At 41.6% G+C, this 21,563-nt stretch overlaps 1 protein-coding gene across 2 annotated transcripts in view; it reads left to right on the top strand.

Annotated features, from left to right (window-relative positions):
- The first annotated feature begins 258 nt into the window (after positions 1-258).
- BCL2L13 (BCL2 like 13) overlaps positions 259-21,563 on the top strand; it is a 39,162-nt gene continuing 17,857 nt past the window's right edge. Inside the window, exons 1-5 of one of the 2 annotated variants that reach the window (XM_071422171.1) lie at positions 264-478; positions 6,509-6,669; positions 14,792-14,902; positions 15,832-15,988; positions 17,924-17,993. In XM_071422171.1, coding sequence (XP_071278272.1) covers positions 6,546-6,669; positions 14,792-14,902; positions 15,832-15,988; positions 17,924-17,993 — 462 coding nt within the window. In that variant the 5' untranslated portion in view covers positions 264-478; positions 6,509-6,545. Of the gene's footprint in view, positions 479-6,508; positions 6,670-14,791; positions 14,972-15,831; positions 15,989-17,923; positions 17,994-21,563 lie in introns of those variants that run through there. The other variant, XM_071422173.1, reaches the window with a different exon arrangement.

Raw genomic sequence — 21,563 nt, 5'->3', positions numbered from 1 at the left:
CTGCCTTGCCGGGGGAGTTCGGTTTGGGACTCTGACCCACCGAACCCACATCTATAGCCACATGACCTGGAGGTCAGGGCGGCAGGAACTGCACTGCCAAGGGCTCCTTTTCCTCCGAATCCACGAGGAAACGGGACAGGTTGGCACAAACCCCCCCCTCCCCACGTTTATTCCCGGTGCCGCAGGCTCCGTGACCGCCGCGAGACGCTCCCACCCCGTCACGCGGGCGGAGTCCCCGCCTGGCCCCGCCCCCTCCCCGGCGCGAGCCGTGACGCGCGGCACGCGCCGCGCCGCGCCCCGCGCGCTCCTGCCCCCGCCCCCTCCATCATGGCGGCGGCGGCGGCGGCAAATTAGGGCAGAGCCCGCGCACCGGGCGCGCTCCCGCCTCCCCCCCTCCCCTCCTCACCGCCCCCGGCGGGAGCGACCCGGGAGCTGCGGCCGCTCCTCCACCTCCAGTTCCTCCCCGCGGCGCCCGCAGGTGAGGAAACGGGCGTGGGAGCGGGCGGGCTGGTTGATGATTTATTTTTGTTTGTTATGTTTATTTCTTTCTTTCCCTGTCTGTCTGCGTTTACTCATTAATTCAAGGGTGGTGGGGGAGCGGGGACCGGCGGCCCCGCGCGCTCCCGCCCCCTCCCGCGCGCGCACCCCCGTCCGTGAGTGGTGGGAGGGGGGGCGCGGCGAGCCGGGAGCGCGCGTCTCGGCGGGGGCGCGGCGGGGGCAGGCGCGCCCCCTGGCGGACGGTGCCGCTGCCGGCCCCGCCGCGGCCGAAGGACCCGGGGCACCCCCGGGACACCCCCGGGACTCCCTCGGGGCACCCCCGGACCCGGCGGGTAGCGGTGGCGAAGGGGCCGTGCCAGGCTCCCGTCGGCGGCTCCCCCGCTGCAGGGGCCGCGGCCGCGCGCATGCTGCGAGTCCCGCACGGCGCCGCCGGTGACTCATCCCGCCGCCGTGCCCGCCCGGGTATAAATAAATATCTCATTCATCGCCGTAGTAACTGAGGGGCTCACGCTGCGCTCCCGCCGGCGGCTCCGGCGCCGCTGAAACTTGGAACGGCTTTTTTCGGCTCCTCAAACCCAAACAGGCACGTTAAGGCAGAAAGTGAATGGGAGCTCGTTAATAAAAGCTGTGCTTGTCATAATTTAATGCTGTGGTGAGATGGTTTGAAGCTGCAAAGGATTGAGGACCTTTGTGGTGGGTAACGCGTGCAGCTTTTGTTTTTCTTCCTAGAAGAGAAATCACCCCGTTTGCCTAGAATGCCCACCTAATTGCATTTCTGTCAAAGGTCAGCTACAGCCACTGTCCAGATAAAGAACAATTATGTTTTCCAGTATTTCTATCCATTAAGTGCCACCAGAGGATCAGTAGTGGCTGCAGTATTGATTCATTTCCAGTAGGAACTGACGTGTTTGAACTGAGCATTTCTCAGTTTATTATAAACAATCTCTTAGTCATACCCTCAGACACAGTTGGAAAAGTACTCCGGAGAATTTATCTCCCAAGCTGATCACAACTGGATGCTTTGGATAGTCCTGCCTGTTATGGGAAGTCTCTTCAGAGACAAACTGCTGCAAGGTTTAACTAGCCCACACATGCAAGTCTCACCCAAAATCCCCACATCTGGTAAGGCTGCAGAGTGCCTGAATATTTTCCATCTTGTTGATACGGGGTGTGGCTCTGTAGACCTGCAGCTCCTTGAAATTGGGCGCGTTTGGTAAAGGGCACCGAGGCTGTAGGTGCAGCTGAGCTGAGCGTGGCTGCCTGTTGCAGAGATTGATGGCAGGAAGACGACCCAAACCGTGAGCATATCGAGGTCAGGAGGCCCTAAAGATGATTTGAGCTGCAGTGCTGCCGTCCTGCTGCCTCTGTGCCTGCCCTTGCCTGGCTGAGCACTCGCTGGATGGGGCTGTGGGTGCATTGCAATAATTCAGCAGCAGCAGGAGGAGTTCTGCCACAGCAGCTCACAGGGTGACTGGCTTTATGGCTGGTGAGTGAGGCTCTAGGTGGGGAATGCATCCAGCTCTGGAGCAGTTCCATTTTGGAGTGGAAGCTGAGGGCCGTGGTGCTGCTGTTTCTGAAATCCGTAGGTGCCATTGTTTGTAAAAACCAGCTGAACTGTTCTGGGCAGTCGAGCAGTGATGTTGCATTTTGGGGTTTGAATGATGCAAGCAAACACCTCTTGATGCCCAGTGGGGTTTTACAGACAGGGGCTGAAACACGGGCTGGCCTCATGGCTGGGGATTATATTCGCTGTATTCATTGGTAGGCTTGTGCTGCCCATTATCCAATTTATAACTCTGCTGTGGATTAGGACGTGACAGATGGGGAAATGTCAGTCCTGCTGCAACTCCTGCTCTCAGGTCGCTTGAGCAGCTCAGCCCACATGAAACAAGTGACAGCAGGGCCGGAGGAGGGACAAGCTAAGTCAGCTTCAACAGGTATAGCCTTCTGTCCCCCAAGGGTGCAGGAACTGGGAAAGGTGATTTTTGTTGTAGGGAGTAATTGGTAATAATGTTGATCTCTGTAGTTTTGTAAGGACAGTATTCCTGCAGAGATCTTGTTAAACCAGAAGCAGCCCTCTTGCCCTGGCTTTGAGACCTAGGGAGTCTGTGTAACTCCTTATTTCCTCTGCTCCATTGCATCTCCTGTACAAGCTTTTCATTTTAAACACTTTCTGGACTCTTTTCCATTTTGCTCCTTTAGTGGAGAGCTCTCTTTCCTCTGATCTGGTCTCTCAAGCTATGTGTCCTCTTTCAATCCCCCTCATTCCTGAAAAATGGCCTTTCCTGAGATATTTACAGGATCTGAGTCAATATTTCTGTGTTTGTCTTTGTAAACAAAACCAGTCATTCTCAATCCTAAAGGAGTCATTCAGTTTCTGTGCTGTGGGCTTCTCTCAGAGGAAAATCAGTGATTCTGAAGTGCACTTCCACTCATGACATTCTTGTATGTGATTTTGAAGATTTCTTCCATTCAAGTTCTTGAGTCACCTTTCTCATTTCATTATAAACTGCCTCTCAAAATATATCCACCAAGGTAATTTTTTTAATCATTCTTTCCCCAGGGAAACTTTACCCACTATTTAAATAAGCAGTGGTCTCATTCTCCCTCTGTCTCTGTTTTTTTTCCCCTCCTCCCCTCAGAAGTGCTGAGCTGTAATTTTTGTGAATTAGGCCTCCCTGTTGCACTGTGCTGTTTTGGATATCATGCTTGTTTTCATCAACTATTTTTTATTTCATTTTCTGCATTGTTTTGGAATTATATTTTGAAGAATAATCTCTATTATATATCCAGACTTGTTCTTTGGTCCACAGCACAGTTTCTGGATGTCTCTGGACCATCTGTCAGGCTGATTTTTTTCAGGAGAGATCAGTTCAGGTTGTCTGGAAGGGCTCCCATTCACTGTGTAGGCATTGTGAGAAGCATTTTGATTTCAGGGCTGTGGATCTCTACTGAACAAACCAGAACTGAAACAGGCTGGGGAGCTTTTGCTTTTTGGGGAATGGCACCTTTCCCAACTGGTGATGTCAACATGTGATGGTGTGGTGACTGCACGTGGTCTGAAGAGCAGATCTATTGTTAAAGGATCCTAAAGTCTTCAGAGCAGGTTTTTTTTTTTTTCAGATCTTCCTGCTGTATAAAAGTCTCAATTTTGGAAGAGGCTCAAGGGTAGCTGTTGTGCAAAAGCTGTGGTTCTTCTCTGCTGTGGTTTCTTAGGTGTCTGAAGCAGGATGTGCTGCCTGTGGATCACTTTGGGATGGAAGAGGCAGCATAGATGAAGTGTTGACTCCAAGTTTATTGTTTCCTTTGTATATAATTTGCTACTTTGGTTCAAGCTGCAGCAAAGACACAACTCAACCTTTCTGGTAAAGCCTTTCAGGCGTTTTTAAATACATGGAGCAAGAGGCAGGCCTGCCATAGTATGGTCTTCATCAGAGAGCCCTTTTCTGTTTTCAGTACTGAATGAGTTTCAGAAACTAGAGTTTCTAAAGAGAATAGCCAGCCAATTTTACACCAGTTCTTTTCCTTTTACAGCTTTGAGTCTGGTGGTAAATTTTTCTTTGCCAAGCTACCTACTCCCACAGCAACCATGCCACAGCACAGTTCTAGTTCTGTTTATCCTCAGTAACCAGTGTGCAACTGCTCTTAATCTGAATTCCTTCTCAGGGAGGAGGGATTAGAAGTTAGCCCAGGCATCTTGAACAGCTAGACAGGCAAGTGCTTTTCTTTTGCTTTCTTGGTTTTTTATTATTATTATTATTATTATTATGGCTTCATTTGCATATTGTTCTTTGCTTTTGGAACCTGATTCTTTCTTTAATCCCAAGGCATTTCCAGTGCAACCCCTAATTCTCTTGAGAGGGTCCAATTTCTCTTCCTTGTATTTAGCATTTTGCTCATTCTAACTGCTTTAAACTTTAAACTTGATAAAAAAAATCTTCTTCTAAATATAACTGTGTCTCACATTACTAAATTTTTTGGCTCTTTCAGTGCCTGTTCTGTAGCACAGTCTTCCTTGTGTGCTTTTCATTTACACATCCATTCTGGTGGCCAAGAATGGGCTACTGCTTGTTTGGGAATGACTCTTTGAAGTCCTGGAGAACATAACTTGAAGAGTTTGTCAGAAACCCCTGGATAGCCTTATTTGATCCCTTAAGTTGACAGCATGTTGGAGGTAGTTATCCAGACTTGGCCAAACAAAAAGAGCTAAAACATGTTGATTAATCTCAAACATCCTTTTCATCTCTTGCATGGCTTTTTCCCCACTTCCATGTTGTTGTTTGAGATTTTACTTTTCACCATGTTACTTTTAATTTCTCTCTACATTAGTTTTTCCCGCAGGTCTTATTTGGATATTTGAAAAAAGCAACAAAAGAATTAGAGTGAAACAGGGAGGAGTTCTTTGGCCAGGTGTTGCTGTTAGGTGTGGATTTCTGGTTTATACTTAATAATGTCTGGGTGAGAAATCCAGGACAAACAACCATCTGTTCTTCCAATCCCTGCAATGAATGTGGAATTTACTCTGTTGACCAGATGTTTTCCATTGATGTTGGAACAGTAAAATTAATTCGAGGCAATTTTGGTCACTTCTTCTGTGTTTCAGTTTTTGAGAATCACAGTAGCAAATCTGTGAAAGCAGAGAAAATATTCATGGGAGGCTTTGGGAAAGGGAGACTCTTCAGAACTTGTCTTTTCACCCATGTTGTGGTTAAGGAAATGTTCAGAATCTGTCAAAACATGAGACTAATGGTCCATTTCTAACTTCCATAAAAATCCATAGGCTCTGAGCCCTGACTTACACTTCCAAGCGTGGGATTTATTTTCTGTGGGGTGTACTCCAGCTGTTTTGTTCTTGTAACAGCAAGGAATTAAGAAAGGCTGTGGAAAACTGACCTGTGCCAGTTGACAATTCCCCTCCACCCTACTGAGGCTTGCTTCAGCTTGTTTTTGGCCTACACTTTCAGCTCGAGGTGTAAACTCAAAATCTAATATAGAACTTGATCAAAATGAATTAAATACCACAAATACTGGGAAAAATTAACTGTGAAACCTACTGTCATTGAAAAGCATCAGTACACCTCTGACCAATGTGTTTAAATGGAACCACCAAACGATGGGTGAGCATTTTAGTCAAGGAAATGAAGAGCTGGACTCTTCAGAGACTAGAGGATGGCCACTCTGAAGTTTAACCATCCTGCAAATAGAACAAATTAAAACACAATTTCAGCTAACAGACACTTGCCTGGTCTCTGACAACTTCTGTCCTTTTCAAGTTTGTGACTTGGATTACTAAGAGGCTTGTAGAATTGAAGGTCAACCTTCTATACACATCTGTGGGGGCAAAAAGTGCAGTTTTTTATTAGTCCACGACCCAAGGAAATTATAGACTCAGGATAATTCTAATTCTAAATTCAACTTTTTCATGTGAATGATACAATAGACTCAATAGTCCAGATTATTTAAAAGATAAAAAAATCAGAAAATAGAAGCACCTTTAGTATCATAATGGAAAAAATAAAAGAGGTTAAATAAATAAAAAAATAATTCTGTTTTGGGGCAATGGATAGCCCAAAAAATAAATCCCTGCAGCCACACCAACTTGATTGACAAAAACCTGTGTTGAGGGACTGCTTGTTTTGCTTGCATGGGAGTGTGACCGTAGCAGGTCAACAATTTTTGATAATTCTGTTTTGGGGCAATTGGTAGCCCAAAAAATAAATCTCTGCAGCTACACCAACTTGACAAAAACCTGTGCTGAGGGACTGCTCCTTTTGCTTGGGAGTATGACTGTGACAGGCAGGAGTGGGAAATGCCACTGCTGGCAGCAGGCAGGAGCTGCACTGAGGCACAGCTGGGCTTACTCCGCATGGTTATTATTAAAATAAGAATGCAAAAACCTGGCTATTGCTTCAGGATTGTTACATAATTCCTTGTTACGCGTGGGTTCATGACCTGTTGCATGTTGCAGCCTTCTAACCCAACCAACAACCCCTTTGCTGTTCCCTGACAGCCCTCCTGGCTCCCCCGAGCGCAGCACAGCCACCCCGATGGCGTCCGCTACTGCCGTGCCTGTAGGATTTCACTATGAAACCAAATACGTAGTGCTCAGCTACCTGGGCCTTTTAGCACAGGAGAAGCCACAGGAGCATCCTCCTCCTCCTCCAACTCAAGGTAATATTTGCATATTCATCTCTAGCCATTTCCGTGTGCAGCTGGGTTTGCAATTAGTTCTTGGGCTGTTTCTGCAGGGGTGCAGAGCGTGAGCCTGATGTTCGGTGTAATGAATCTCTTGGTTTGTTCAGTGAAAAACAAATAAATTTCAGTTTAAAGATGAGAGATGCTGATGGAAACAAAGCTGTTTGTGTGTAGATTACTGTTTTAATTTGAGCTATGCCAGGGCTGACTGGTGTTTGGGAGGCAAATAAGTGGTTTTAGTTGTTGTCTTGAGGCTAGGATATATATTACCTTTGGAGGGATATATATTACCTTTGTTGAGCCAGCATGAGAATTTCAGCCCATGCTTGCTATTTTTTTGGGACACAAGTGGAAGTAAGCAGGGGTGAGGTGATGTTTATTGGCATAAACTGAGTGGTGTCTTGAGCAATCTCCTGTGCTAAATAGTTTTGCCCTATTACACTGAGGCTGCTGTTGTTGTCACTCAGTGGTGGTGCAGAGATGTGGCCTGTGCTACTTGTGTTTGTTTATTTATCTATTTATTTATGCAAAGTCAAGGGCTGCACAGAGTCAGATGTTTCTTCCACGACAGGTTTATGGAAAAAAGAGGGTAAATAAATAAATAGAAGGCAGAATTAAATAAGTTTGGTAGATTGTGTTTCACATAAAGCTAGGATATAAAACTGTTCTTTATTTTGTGGTGGCAAGCACTTAAGCAATGTTGTTTGTCAGGATTGCCTGTGTGACTTGTCACTTCTTAATGATGTTTTAGTCACTACTAGTTCTGTGATTCAGAACTTATTCTGATGAGAGTTAAAAAAAACCCCAAACCAAACAGAGACAGTCTTCAGAATCTTTGTTTTCTTTGAACAGTCATTTAAGAATGCATATGCTGTCATTTACTGAACTTACCTGTCATCAAGTGAGAAATTCCTGAAAAGAAAAGATTATGGCAGACCTGCTTTTCTGCTTGGTATTAAATCACATAGCAAATATTATATTAGATGTAATTCATTAAATTAATGTTATGTAATTAATAAACTGTAATTCATAAATACCTTTGTGTATTTAAGGTATGTTTGCTACTTCCATTTTGTCTGCATCTGTGGTCCATGAAAGGAGAGGCACCTTAGCTGTTTCATAAAACCCTTTGTTGAAAAATGTGCTTATTTTAGCAATGACATCTTATTCTGAACATCCCACCCATTTATAACTGGGCTGTAACTGGAAATGTATTGAGTACATATAAAGGTTCAATCTGTAAGAGTCTGCTTTGTTCTAGAAATAGAAGATTCAGAAAGGGAAATGCTAGTCTTAAAGCTTTTAAAATGATTTGGCTGTAGTTACCTTTGAAGTATTTGCAAATTGAGGTGAAACCTTTCATTTTCAGAATCAGTTGATTCTCATTACTGGAACTTCTAAGCTTCTAATCTGAATTTCAGAGGTATATTTAAACTCTCTAAAGAGGAAGCTACAAATTCTTAAATTAAAATTTTGTAGTGACTTAAGATTTTACTTCTCAGATATTGTTTAGATGTGTTAGCTTGTGTCACAGCAGCCCGTAGTTTGATTTGCTACTAAAATACTCTAAAGCATTCATACGTTACAACTTCTAAGAGGAAATCTTCCTACATTTTCCCTGCCTCATTTCCCAAACCAGACAGTGACCACAATGTCTCCTCTCCTGGTCATGTTTCACTTTAATTAGGTCTGTCTTTCAGTGGTTTTGCTGTTTTCTGATCTTTATTATTAAATAATTTTGCCTTACTTTTAATTTAAAAACCAACTCGTTTCTCACTCTGTTTTGTAATGCTTTGAATGGCCTTCATGCTGTATTGAACTAAGCAAATGCTTTATCCTTCTGCTTCAGGATTTGTTTCATTCTTTCCTAACTCACTTTTCCTGGTGGTGCTTTTCTGCCTTCCATGCTTTTGAGTGGTTTCTTTTGTGTGCTAGCTACATTTTAAAAATCCCTTCTCCCACTTTTGCTCACCTTGCTTGTAATGAAGCAGTTTTTGAGGTGCACTGCTGGGCTGTGTGTGGTTATTCCAGAGTTCTGTGTGCATCCCCACTGACAATTGAGCAGTTTACATACCCAGTGAGCAACTCCTTGTTTTTTGGCACCTGGCTGATGCCTGCTGGCTGTAATCTGCAATCCCCAGGAGGGGAGCACAGCCCATAATGGATATTTCCTGCCCTGCCTAATGCACTGCTGGGAGGTGTACTGGGTGTTACAGTCCCCAGTGTGAGCTGAGAAACCTGGTGGGAACAAGAGATGAGAAAGCTGGGAAATAGAAATGAGCTGTTGTCTGGAATCCCATCTTGAGGAGGAGACTTCTGGGTTTGGTACAGACACAGGAGGAGTAGCAGGAGCACAGCATTCCTGCCTGCCAGTGTGTTTTCCAAGCACTGTCACCAGTTGTTGATTCAACACTTTGAGTGATCCCAAATTCCTTCCATTGTAGATTTCTGTGGCACTTCAGAATGCTGGCCAGGAGTCTTTCTACTCTACGGCTGAACACCATTGATTTGTGAATTGAGAGGATTCCAATGAAAAACACCTGTCCTTAATCTTATTTTGCTTCAATTTGGATGTTGTGCTGACAGACCTTCCATGGGAAGCAATGAAGCAGCAATTTTACCTATTGCCTGTTTTCCTTTCCACTTGCAGAACAAACTCCTGTATTTTGTGTTTCATTCATACGAGGTCTTGACTAAGGTTTGCAGCACCTTCTCTTCACTTATTTTTCTTAGATCCAAGTAAGACTGTACTCGTGGTAAGTTTTCTGAATCATATTCAGTGTACTGGGAGTATCCAGGAAGACAAGTTTCAGCTTGCCCTGGTGGAGTTGAGCTCCTTGTCTGCCTGAGAGGGAGAGAGAGGGACTCCTCTAGAGGGCAGTTCAGTGCAGGATCCCAGTTCCAGCTGCCTTGTGTCACCCACTGGGGGATCTTCTGCCTCTCCACTGCTTGTGTACCAAACATGGGAGATGAGGAAAAAAGGTGCCCTAGGTGTTGGTAGGGTTTCTGTATTTCCCTTGAGTCTCCTTCTACCTCAGTGTCCCAAATTTTGGTGAAGTTTTGTCACTCCAGTTAAACTAGAAGGTGTATCTGGTGGGTCAAAACCACCCAGCCAAAAAAGTGATCCTTCCCAACAGGAGTGGTACTGTATTATCTCTGCCAGAACTACCTCTGTTACCACCTTCTGCCTCTGTTTTCCTGCATTTTGTACTAGTTTTTTTTTCTGGTGTATGTCCTTCTGTTCAAAAACTGAGATAAGAATAAAATTTTAAGATAGATTGATAGATTTCCAGTTAAAACTTCTCATTGTTTGTAGGTCTAATGTGCTTTGCAAGACTGATGATTCTGGGAGGATGTTTTTTTTTCAGTAAATAAAAAATTCAGAGAAATTACATAGAAAATTACATTGCTGTGTCTCCTTTTGGGTCTCTTGGTTGGTCTTGGTTTTGTTGCAAGAAGGATGGCTTCAATTACAAGCACTAAAATCACTTCTGGCTCCAAGCAAACAAGGTTGATATAAATCAACACCTGATGAGGACTTGGAAATTTTTATTTTGCTATCTTCTTTTCAGCACAGGGACTGAAGAGAAAGCCATCCACAGTTTTCCAGACTCTTGAAGAAAAGACAGTTTTACTGAGCAAGCCAATCTTTAAACATTATAGCTCTATAGGGTTCTGTAATGGATTTCAGTGTCTCCAGAGGTAAATCCAGCAAATTTAACTGGCCAATGCTTAGAGAGCTTTTTCCCATTAGTTTTTCCAGAATAATGATTCTGCATAACAGTCACTGCAGCTAATTTAAAGCAAAATCCATTAGCAGTATATTCTGTTACCTTTTGGTAGGTGAACACATCAGATAATTTGATAAAACACATAGAGTAGCATCACCTGTATAAGTCAATGTGGTTTGAGGCAACAGATGAGTACCTATATTTAAAATGTGTGGAAGCCCTCAGTACCTATATTTAAAATGTGTGGAAGCTCTCAGTTCTCTGTTCTTTAGATTGTGCAGAGATGCTTTGTATTTTTTCAGAACTCTTTTCATACCTATAAGTACTGGTTCAGACACAGAAAATAATTATTAAGTATTGGAAAATATCTCTACACTTTTCCCCCTGAAGTCACTCTCATTACAGAAGCTTCCACTCTGCTGCAGTTAGTATTATTAACTTTTCCAGTGAGTCAAAGTACTTTGGTTTTGTGATTCAATGTATTTATATTATAAATGTTTGTTTATATTTTATCAAGGAGTGACTTTTGATGTATTTCTCTATTTTAATCTACTTCCCCATTGCTTGACATCATCCCATGAGCTTGTGGCTACAACAAACACTGTGAAGAAAATTAGGTTTTCTGTGTTTTTCTGACAGAGTGAAAAATCTTAAATAATCCCTTAGTTTCCAGAGCATCTGAAAAGTTTATAGTCAGTGCCACTACTGCATGGTGACATAGGTTAGTCAAGAGGTGAGCAAGGTTTTGACAGTTTTACAGTTTCCCTGAGGTGCATGCTATCCACAGCAGTTTAATCCAATTATGGTGCTCAGTGTCCTTTTGGCCATTTATTGTCTTTTTGGAATTACCATATGAAGTGCTGCATGGAGTTAGTGATCAAGCCATTTTCCTGGTTTCCCACACATGGTACCTACTGTTGGCTTGTAGGAAACTGAGGTTTTAGGTTGGTTTTGGGCTGTTTGGGCTGTAAAGATTCACATTGTAGGTCAGAGCAGTCCAGTTCATGGTAATAAGGAAGTTATTCCCTTAAATGAGGCAAGGAAAAGGAGCTTTTTGGGGTGTGAATTCCCACTTGGTTAAGCTTCTTCTCTGCCCACAAAAAAAATAGTGTTAATTGGCAATATCTTGTATCTTTTTAATATTTTAAACTTTTTCAGTTCCTTTTAAGCTGAGCATTCTTATAGTTTATAAAGAGCTTCTTTTAAACATCTCTGAAATTGAGGGCTACTTCTATGTGTGGCAGTCCATGGTCTGGAGTTTGCTGGTGTAATGGATGTATTTTCATTAAAGGAAACAGATAAATACATTTGTAAAGAGATTTTGTATATCTTTGTCACTTGTCAGAGCTTACAGTAATTTTAGAGTGTTACTTAATGTTTTAAAAAATGAGAGATGTTAAAGAAATATTACAGTCATGCTGAAAGTAAACTTTTAAGTCAACTGGACAGAAGTTAATATAGAGACCTAGGAGAACTCAAAAATTAAGATATTGTTAAATTAAAATTACAGGCATGAAAGAAAAAAATTCAGGAGCAATCTGTGACATCAGTGGCTTTCTTTTCCAATCATCCTTCATTCCCTTGAACTCCAAAGGCATAACATCTTTTCAGTCTCTCTTTATAGTCCCTGCTGTCCCTTGTTAGCTGAAATTTTGGCTCAAGCACTGTAGAGTGAGGTGTGCAGACTGTCTAGCTCTGATGAATGACTTCCATCCCTCCTCCTCCTGAGATCAGCCCTGGCAAACAGGTTACTCTTGTATTGCTACTGAGCTTCTGGAGTTTTACTGAAGTATTACATTTATTTAGTAGTCAGATGCTCCCTGATGCAGTGCTTGATGGACTTTCAGAACACATTTTCTTTTGCTTTTTAGGTTACTTCCAGATACCTGAAACCCAAAATCTTAACAGGAACATAATTGTGCCAAAATGAACATTTATTCCATAAAAAGAAAGTAGAATGCACTAACTTGGTTGTGTAAGACTGGCTTGGGAAGAGCCTTGCAGAGTTGATTTACCAAAAGCCCAGAAGAGGCAAACTCATTTCTGGAGCACAGGAAAGCATTCAGTGCTTATTATGGCACTTACAAACACCATTTCTGGTGTGACCATTTGCATCTTTGACAATGAAAATATATTCTCACCTAAAACAAGCTGGTTTTACTGTTTTCATCTGCCTGTTTGTGACTTGGAAGTTGGATAATTGAGAAAAAGATACCCCTCCACTTAGGACCTTTGCTGTGTGCAGTGTTTGCTGGTAGCAGTCAATATCCAGGAGATGCAGAAAGCTGGAATCCATTCTTTATTAGGGGAATAAACAGTGCAAAGTCACTGCTGTGGGAGGGGTGGGGTTTTGATGTTTTGGCATGGCTGAATAGTCAGGTGCTCTCAGAATCAGCAGCTGCTGCAAAGTTGTGGGTGTTGGGAGATGGAAACCATGGAGTGCAGTGCTGATTATCTAAACAGCTCTTTTGTACACTGGCAGCAGTGGAATTTCTCTTCCTTCCATTTTCTGGGTGACTTCTTATCAGGTATGACAGCTTGTCAGGGGTGATCATTGTCACATTATTCCTGTGAGAATGGCTGCTCCTCTGTCCTTCCAGGCTCAGGGAAAGCACAGGTTCACACAAGGGCTGAACTTGCACACACTTGTTGCACTTGACTCCAGAGCAGGGACTCCTGACAGGGCATTAACCAAAAGGAGGAACAGCTTGCTCCTCTCTGGAATTTATTACTCAGCGTGGCAGAGATGCTACTTGGGAAGGGATTTAAGAAGCTAAGTAAAGTTATTCTGAACATGTGTGGTTAAGTCAAATGGAATTAAAGTGACTGGTCACAGAAATATATGAAAACATTTTATACTGACTTAAGCATACATTGGTTTAGAGGGATCCTTGTGCTGAGTTTTTAAGCATTAACACATGTTCAGTGGGTTGATACTGTGGATTTTTAACATCTTTTTCAGTTGTAGGAGACCTTGAAAGCTTATTGTCTAGTGTATTTTTAATCACAGAAAATGCACAGTGTACTTCACTAGTGTGTAGTTAACCACACATCTGTGTGTGTTCAGTGCTTTTACAGTTTTCACACACCCTTTTATGAAATTTAGTGATTATATGTGTCCATTGTGGAAGAGAAGGGAAGGCAAGACAACACTTAAAGTGAGTTCCAGCAGAAAACCAAACCAAAGGAGACAGGCCACAAAGCTGTCATTCACGAGACCACCAAATTATGATTTAGTGCCTTCAACCCAGGAATGAAAAAAGATGTGCCAGAAAGCTCCCCTGGCTGTTACAGGACTTACCTGAAGATCTGGGTGTGAAGTGAAAGTGATGAGGAGGAAATTGAGTCAGATGGCACCAACATTATAGATACAAATCCTTTCCCTTTTTGTTTTCTTCACTGAGTGAAGAATGTCTGTAGAGCAGAACATTGTCTGGATGTCTGGGTAGAACTGTAGCCCTGGGTGTAGGTGCAGAAAGGGTGAGAAATTCAGATGTCCTGAATACCTGGGTTTATTTGGCAACAGTTTTGTGTCTCTTGGTACAGAATAATGATTAAGATGACTGAGAGTCTGTGTAACCCTGACTGATATGGCTGAAACAACTTCTGTTACCAGTATCTAGAGTCAGCACATGGAAAACGTATTTGTGATCCCAAACCATGACATGGGAGTTCTGGGGATATGTAGCCATTTCAAATTCTTCAATTTCTTGGTTAAGAGAGGAGAATTGACAACTGACTGACAATTGTGAGGTCCTTTGCTTCTAGTCTTACTTGTGAACCCAGTGTGGGTTCAGTTGTGGCCTGTGGACTCCTCATGGCCAGGGAAATGATGCACAGTTCACAGGTTTCAGGATTCTCCATTGATGTCATTGCATAGTTGCTCTGAGAATGTTGTAGATTTTGCAGGCATCAGTATAAATTTTATATTTTGCTGCTAAAAATCAAGTTTATGCTGCTCTGCTTTGTTTTGGTGTAGTTTGATAGTAAATGCATTAGGTGTGATGGCTGATTGTTGATGTGCCTTGGTTTGCTTCTGGTCTTAAATGGAAGATGTTGCTGTTAAAGTTCCTGTGTATCCTGTTTGTAGCTTTGCAGTTCTTTTTTTTTATTTTATTTTTCATTATTTGATTTTTATTTGAAGCACCAGTTCTACCTTGAATAGGCCTGGAAATTTATCTGTTTCTGGGTTCGTGTAATAAAACTTTTGTAGTAAGTCCTCTGGAGGGATCATACTTGCTGCTGTCTGAAATCCAATGTTCACCTCAAATTCCTTTATACTTAATATTTCAATACCATCTTCCATTTTCTACCTTGTTTGAAACATGAAATTAAAATATTTGAATGATTTCTCTGGTTTCTTTCAGGGACTCAACAACAGCTTATGGCACAACATGCTCTGGAGAAAGAGGCTTTGGAGAAGATTAAAATAGAAATCGAGGAGGAGCTAAAACGTCTTGATGAAGAAATCTTGGAAGGTGCTCTTCAGGTTTTCCAGTTTCAATCCATAATCTCTATGCACTGTAATGGTGGTTAATTTGTAACAGGTACTCCAGTTAAAGAGATTTTTGAATGCCTTGAATCTCTTTATCCTCTTCCCCCCACAAGATTTGTACACATTGCCACATGGAGTAAAATAGTTAAACGTTACCATTTGGAGTGGTGGAGCCTGGCCAAAGCAAACAACTGGATGAGATTTAATAGTCTACTATAAATAATGAAAAGTAAGCAACCCTTAAGCTGCTGCACTTAATGGCAGAAGTCCTCAGGAGCTGATATGTCAAGGAGTGTGCACTTAAACCTTCAGATTTCTCCCTTCCACCAGGTTTATTTTTTGTGATATACTTTGACCTGGAGATGTGGCTTTTATAGGACTCCCAGCAAGGAATGATTTCAAGCCCATTTTTGCTTTGTATGTGTGTTGCAAATCAGAAATCTGAAATAGAAACACTCTAGAGCTGTTTAAGTTCTTTCATATGGAGCTTTCTTAGTTTTAAACTGAGAAGGGAAAGGTTATATGAACAAAATAATATTTAAAAAACTGATACTCTAGTACTGCTGCAGAGATGTCCATGTGAGGATCAGTTCACTATGAGAAGATGCCAGGGTTGGCATCAGCTTAAAATGGGAGAATAGCTGCACATTCAGCAAACTTGCTGCTTAGGATGCAATTGTAAAACAAGAGCTGGTGGGGAAATGTAGCTCAAAGTCATCTCTGCCTTGTAAGTAACACTTTCAGAATGTATTTGGACAATTTTACTATGATTTGTTCATTGTATGCTTTGACTACAGAGCTGTGATTTTTTTCATCCCTTATGTAAACTGTGTAAACTGCTGGGATAAGAAATCTGAGTCCGTTGATGTTCTTCTGTGAATCTGTTTGATTTTGTGTACCTTCTTCTCTCAGCATTTACCACTACAGGGTTTGACTGCCACACTTCCCCAGTGTTCAGCCCTGCCAACCCAGAGAGCTCAATAGAAGATTGCCTGGCTCATCTGGGGGAGAAAGTGTCCCAGGAATTGAAGGAACATCTGCACAAAGCACTGCAGAGCTTGCTTAGCAAGTGAGTTTCCATTTGCTTTTTCAAAGGTGTTTCCATTTGCACTATGGCTGCTGCTGAAATGCTAAAGTTGGGACTGCATCTTGTATTGCATTTCTTTCTTTTTCAATCTTCCTTTTTCTGGCTGGGTGTTTTGTTTTGTTTTGCAATGTAATGTGCAAATACTTCTTTGTGGTATTTGCCCTTTGCAGCAATGTAAGTTGTAAAATTTTTCTAAGCTTTTGTTGCTGAATTTTTGAGGCTGCTTCAAGCAGTTTGAGTTGCTGCCATTGCCAGTTTGATTAATGCTGGGCTGTAGCCACATTAATGTCCTTAGCCTTAGAGAGTGGAGCTGAAGGTTTGTTTGTGGTCTGGCCCTTGATGAGAGGGAGAGTCTCCTGGAGAGGATGGTATTACAAACCTTGTGACCACCCTTCAGGTGCACGTCTGAAGCAGATGTGGGCCCCTGGGCTAACCTTGGGGCCTTAACATCTGTCCTGCCAGCTTAAGCTTATTGTGTAAATAGCACATTGCAGTTGACGTGCTAGTACCTTAATTAATGTCTTTGCAAATTGGTACAATTGTTGTGGTTGCTTGGTTTTCTGTTATAAATGATGGGCCTGCAATTAATTGGATCTACATGAACTACTTGAGGCTTTTCTGAGTGACCTCCAAAATGTGTTGGTAGAGAGCTGGAGCTGGAAGGTGCTGCTTTAGGAAGAGTTGCATAAATGCAGCCATGCATTTAAGGGGTTCTAGTTTGTTGATATTCTGATGTTTTAGGCTTTCTAGGTTTTCTATAGGAAAATATTTGCTTTCTTAGTAATTTTTTGTTTATGCATGTACATACATAAAGTCAGAAATGCCTGTGAAACCTTGTTGCCTTTTTCTAAGGCAAACTAGAGTTACTGTTTAATCTCTTGATAATATCCTTCCTGCAGCTGTTCCTGCTCTGTTCATCCCACTGATTGATTTAGATTTGGTTTCAAAGAATTAATGTGCCAAGGAAGTCAAGAGAATGCCCTTAAAATGACAAACCTAAATTATGTTTTCCCCACTGTGCTTTAACTCAGTTCTTTTTCCCCTGTTGCTAGAGTAGTGCTATTTGATGCAATACTTATTAAATTCGCTTTTATTTTCCTGCCCTCTGATAGCCATATAAACAAGTGTTAGGGTACAGTAGGCTGTTAGATCCTGACAAGTTCCTGGAGTTCAATAAGCAATTTTCTCTGCAATGCCAGTTACCACTGTTTCCATTAAACTTGAAGTTTGAACTTGCCTTTTGTAATGGTCTGGGCTGACAGTTGCTTTTGAAGCAGTGCATCTTCTGCTGTCACTTGGCAGAAAGCCTTTGCTGCTATTGACTCTTAGCTGCCAAATGATCTTGGAGGAAGGAGCATTGGAAGAGAGGAATTTCATCATCCCAATTCAGAGAGGTAGAGATGTGATAAATCTAGAATAGAGGTATCTACTGAAGTTTTGTGATCAAAAGTGCTGTTTCTTGCAAATAAAGGTTTCAACTCTGACATGTTAATATAGTCAAACAGTCTGTATTAGTCCATAGCATTTTACTCTGCATTGGCCTCCAGCTCAGGTATGAATTTCTTAGTCGAATTTTCTCTTTAAAATCCTAGATTATAAAAAACCTATGCAAGAGCTTAGAAATGTTCTAGCATATCAGACAACCAACTTATCTAATGTCTTTTAAGTTGTAGAGTATCAAATTATTAGGAAATTCACCAGTTACATTAAAGTGTGCAAGTGGGAGAAAGGTGATGCCTTCCTGACCCTGTCTGGTGCTGGTGTTTTATGTCCTGAACCACAAGACTTGGTAGCTCTTGAAAATGACTTGCTGTAGTACATGTGCAAATATTTTGTTCTCTGGAAACTGAGAACTTTCTTTTATTCATGTTCTTTTGTTTCCTTTTATAACTTTCAGTGTTGGTTTAACTTCTGCAGGCCGGTGACATATCAGGAGTATCGGGAGCGCACGCAGGAGGCATCTGCTCATGCCAGTGGGTGGAGCAAGGTACCACATCAGTCTCTTGCACTTGGATGTGTCCTTGGATATGTCTTGTGTCTCCTTGATGTCCATATTGTTTGTACTAGCTGCAGCTTTTCTTCACAGAGGGCCAGAAATAGAAAGAACTTGGTTTTACTATGAAATAAATGGCACTCTCAGAGTGGTAGATGTGCATATAGTAGGTAGTTTTATAGATAATTTAGCTAGAAGTTGCTGAATGGAAGTGTTAGGTCAACTTTCCTTTAGTTTGGTAAAATGGAAAGTTAGACATGTTGCTTGACTTATTTTTTTTTAATTCCCAAGAGAGGTTAATTCGTGCAGCAGTTTTGGAATGAAATCTGAGATGTTTTTTTCATAAAACTTCTCTACTCTTTCTCTGCTCCAATGTCAGGTTTAAAATAAATGTAGAAAAGAGGGCTGAACATGGTGAAAATAAAAATTGACAGTATCTTCATGATATTTAAATTGTTCAGAAAACATAGGGATGGTGTTCCTACCTGATTTCAAGAGTAGTTATGTCAAATGATAGGAATCCTCTTTTTTAAACAAAATGCAAATCTGTAAATGAATTATCTTAAATTACTTATAATGTAGAATGAGTAGATTACTCTTCCAAGATTCATCTTTCATTAATCATTCGAATTCATCACTGTAATCATTCTCTGATGGGTTCAATGGGCATCAAAAAAGAAAGAAAGAATGAAATAACTACTTGAAAATGTAGTCACAATTTGAGTGTTAAAATGTAGTCTTTTTCTTTAAATGTAGTCTGAAACTTTTTCCCCCCCTTTGCATTTTTTTTTCAAGAAAAACTTTTTCCTGACTAGATTTCCCTGCTTCCTTCAGAAACTGTTCATCTAACCAAGGGTGTGGGCCCTTGTACAGCAGTTTAATAAACATTGCATGACAAGTTACTGCCCATGGCTCCAGCAATTATCATTGCTTTATGTGTGTGCTCTTTCAATTTGTCATCTTGTGATTCACAGCATTTTGGTTTAAACAACCATGAAATCTGATTATCAAGAAGGTGGCTTAAGCTAGCACATTTCACTTTTCAGCTGGTGAAAGCTAAAGCCAAGCATAAAACCAGGCATTGTGGCTCAGCTGGCAAGGGAGGAGGTGCATGGGGCTTCTCAGGTCAATGTGCTTTGTGCCCCCACCTCCTGAAGATGGATGAATCCTCCTGGCTGGCTGAGTGGGCTGCATTTGGGGCTTTCTGATCCAGCCTCCTTTGCTGCTGCATTCCTGCAGCTCCTGGGGCTCAGGATTTCAGTCCCCATCAGTTGTGGTGGAGAGCATCATCCAGAACATCTCTGTCATCAACTCTGCTTGCCTGTAACATTTGCTGCTGCAAAACACACAGTCCATATGAGAATGCCATAAAAGCAAACCAGAGGGGAAGTTCTGTACCCCAGCACAGCATCTGTTTGTATTGTTTTTCTGGTAGCTTGGAGCTCCAGGAATGCCCAGCAGTTCCTTCAATAATCTTTGTTTTGAGGAGATGAAGTACATTTGTGTTGGTTTCATTTCCTTTTAATTTCCTTTATCATTTTAATCAGAATTGTGTTTTGTAACAGAAGAAATCTGGATACCTTTCCTGCCATCTCAGCTCAGCTTAATTTTTACTCTAAAGAAGCTGTTACAAAAACACATTCATGTTGAATTCTGGAAAGGACAAGGGTCTTCATCTTCTATTTGAAATAAGGCTCTCATTTAAAAAAAATTCCAAACCACCTCAGACAGGGCAAATTGAATTTCTATAATAAAATGAACATAATAAATTTTTTTTAAATGCTGCACTGCTGAGTTTTTATGCTTTTTGCTTAAAACTGATTAAATACATATATCCAGAATGCATAATCCCACTGTTGTGCATCATCTGAAAGGATAACAGATACTGGTATTGAGAGCCAGTTGAACTGGTGAGTAGGGTAGCAGTTATCTCAGTGTCCCATTCTTACTGATTAAGGGGGGCAAAGAATAGTGCAACAAAAATATAAGAAATAATCATGTGAAGAATTGGGTTAATTTTAAGTTGAAATAGTCAAAAGGTACACAGAACTGCAATAATTTTGAATCTAGTTTCCTCAAAAAAATACAGCTTCCTCTGAACTTTCTTTGTCTCTTTTTTGTGTACATTTAAATTTGTAACATTGTACAATGGGATTGCAATAGTGTAGTGGACACAAGGGTTTCATTTACACAATCAGCTATCTTCTGATAGCAAAGTGGGTTTTATAATGATTCCCTAGAAGTTTTCTCCTGCCAACTTTTTTCTCTGTGTGTTTTTCTTCAGTCAAAATATAAATAGCCCCTAGCATTCCTTCCCAGGCATGCTGGTGGAGGGAGTTGCAGTTGCTTTGAATTGCAGAGGCTGTATTTTTACTTTGTTCTAGTTAAATCTCACCACTGTTCACACAGCTGCTCTTCTGTACACAAAGATGGTGTTAACATCCATGGAAGTACTGTGAGGTGATTTTTTTTGTGAATTTAGGGCCAGCCTCTCCTGTTCCTGCTGGTCTCAGGGGCAGGAGTGTCAGAATTTCAGCAGGAAGAGAAAGCTGGGTGGTGTTTGTTGGTCTGTGTGGGACTGGATGTTGGAGTTTGAGTTTGGTCCCTCACTCTGAGCCCTGAAGAGGCTTGCTGAATTTGGGGTGAATGGGTAGATTTGGCATCAAGCTGGCAAAGGAAGAAGGCAGCAATCATATTCACTATGCCAGCATTTTAGCTCCCTTCATTTCCCAAGGAGCCCTTCCTTGCTTTTGTTTCTTTTGCCTTCAGCCTCATTAAATGTGAAATATTTTGAGATCTCAGTGTTCATGCTGCTGTAGAGTTATGTGGGTGTGCCCAAAGCCTCTGAAAGATCCCTAGCTTTGAGCTTGAGTTTTTTTGATTCCTCTTGACACCTCATCTTGACCTGTTCCTTATATCTGTGCACTGTGATCTTGCACCTCTTCTGCCTCTGAGTTGAGGTTAATTGTAAGAACCTCAAAAACCCCAACACTTTTAAAATTCAAACACTTCTAAACTTCTGGCACCATGACACATCCCTAGTGAAGTGTTAACAGTTACCAGTGTTAACTGTTCAGCACAGATCAACACTACTATAACCTTGTTGTAGGAAGTCAGCTGAGACTCCATGTTCTTAATGCAGGAAAAGCCAATTCTTTACTCACACAACTCATTTTATACAGTTTTTAGAGGCCTTCTGTGCAACTTTAATTGGTTAGCAGCTTTCTTGCCGTTGGTCAGTAAGAGATATTTTACTTCTCTGTCAAATCTCTCTATTCTTGAATTGTTTACATATTTTCTTCACTGATTCTCATGGGACAGATTTCATGTTTATGCAGGTGCTAGTTGTTTTTCTCCCCTAGAATTGGTTGTTGTGTTAACAAACTACTCATACCAAGATTGTTTTTGCATGGGAACTTCCAAAGTACTCAGCTGCACCTAGAAGTGACAGGCCAACTATTAATTTAGCAGAGCAGGCCTGATCTTATGAGACCTGCTGGGCTAAATTCTTTTATAATATATTCTAAATACAATAAATAATAAATATATTCTAAATTATTTTAT

This window comes from Agelaius tricolor, unplaced genomic scaffold (assembly GCF_023055355.1).
Source record: "Agelaius tricolor isolate 1412-34295 unplaced genomic scaffold, bAgeTri1.0.p SCAF_3, whole genome shotgun sequence".
NCBI lineage: Eukaryota > Metazoa > Chordata > Aves > Passeriformes > Icteridae > Agelaius > Agelaius tricolor.
The sequence above is the reverse complement of the archived record's forward strand: the minus strand, read 5'-3'. Positions and strand labels throughout refer to the sequence as shown.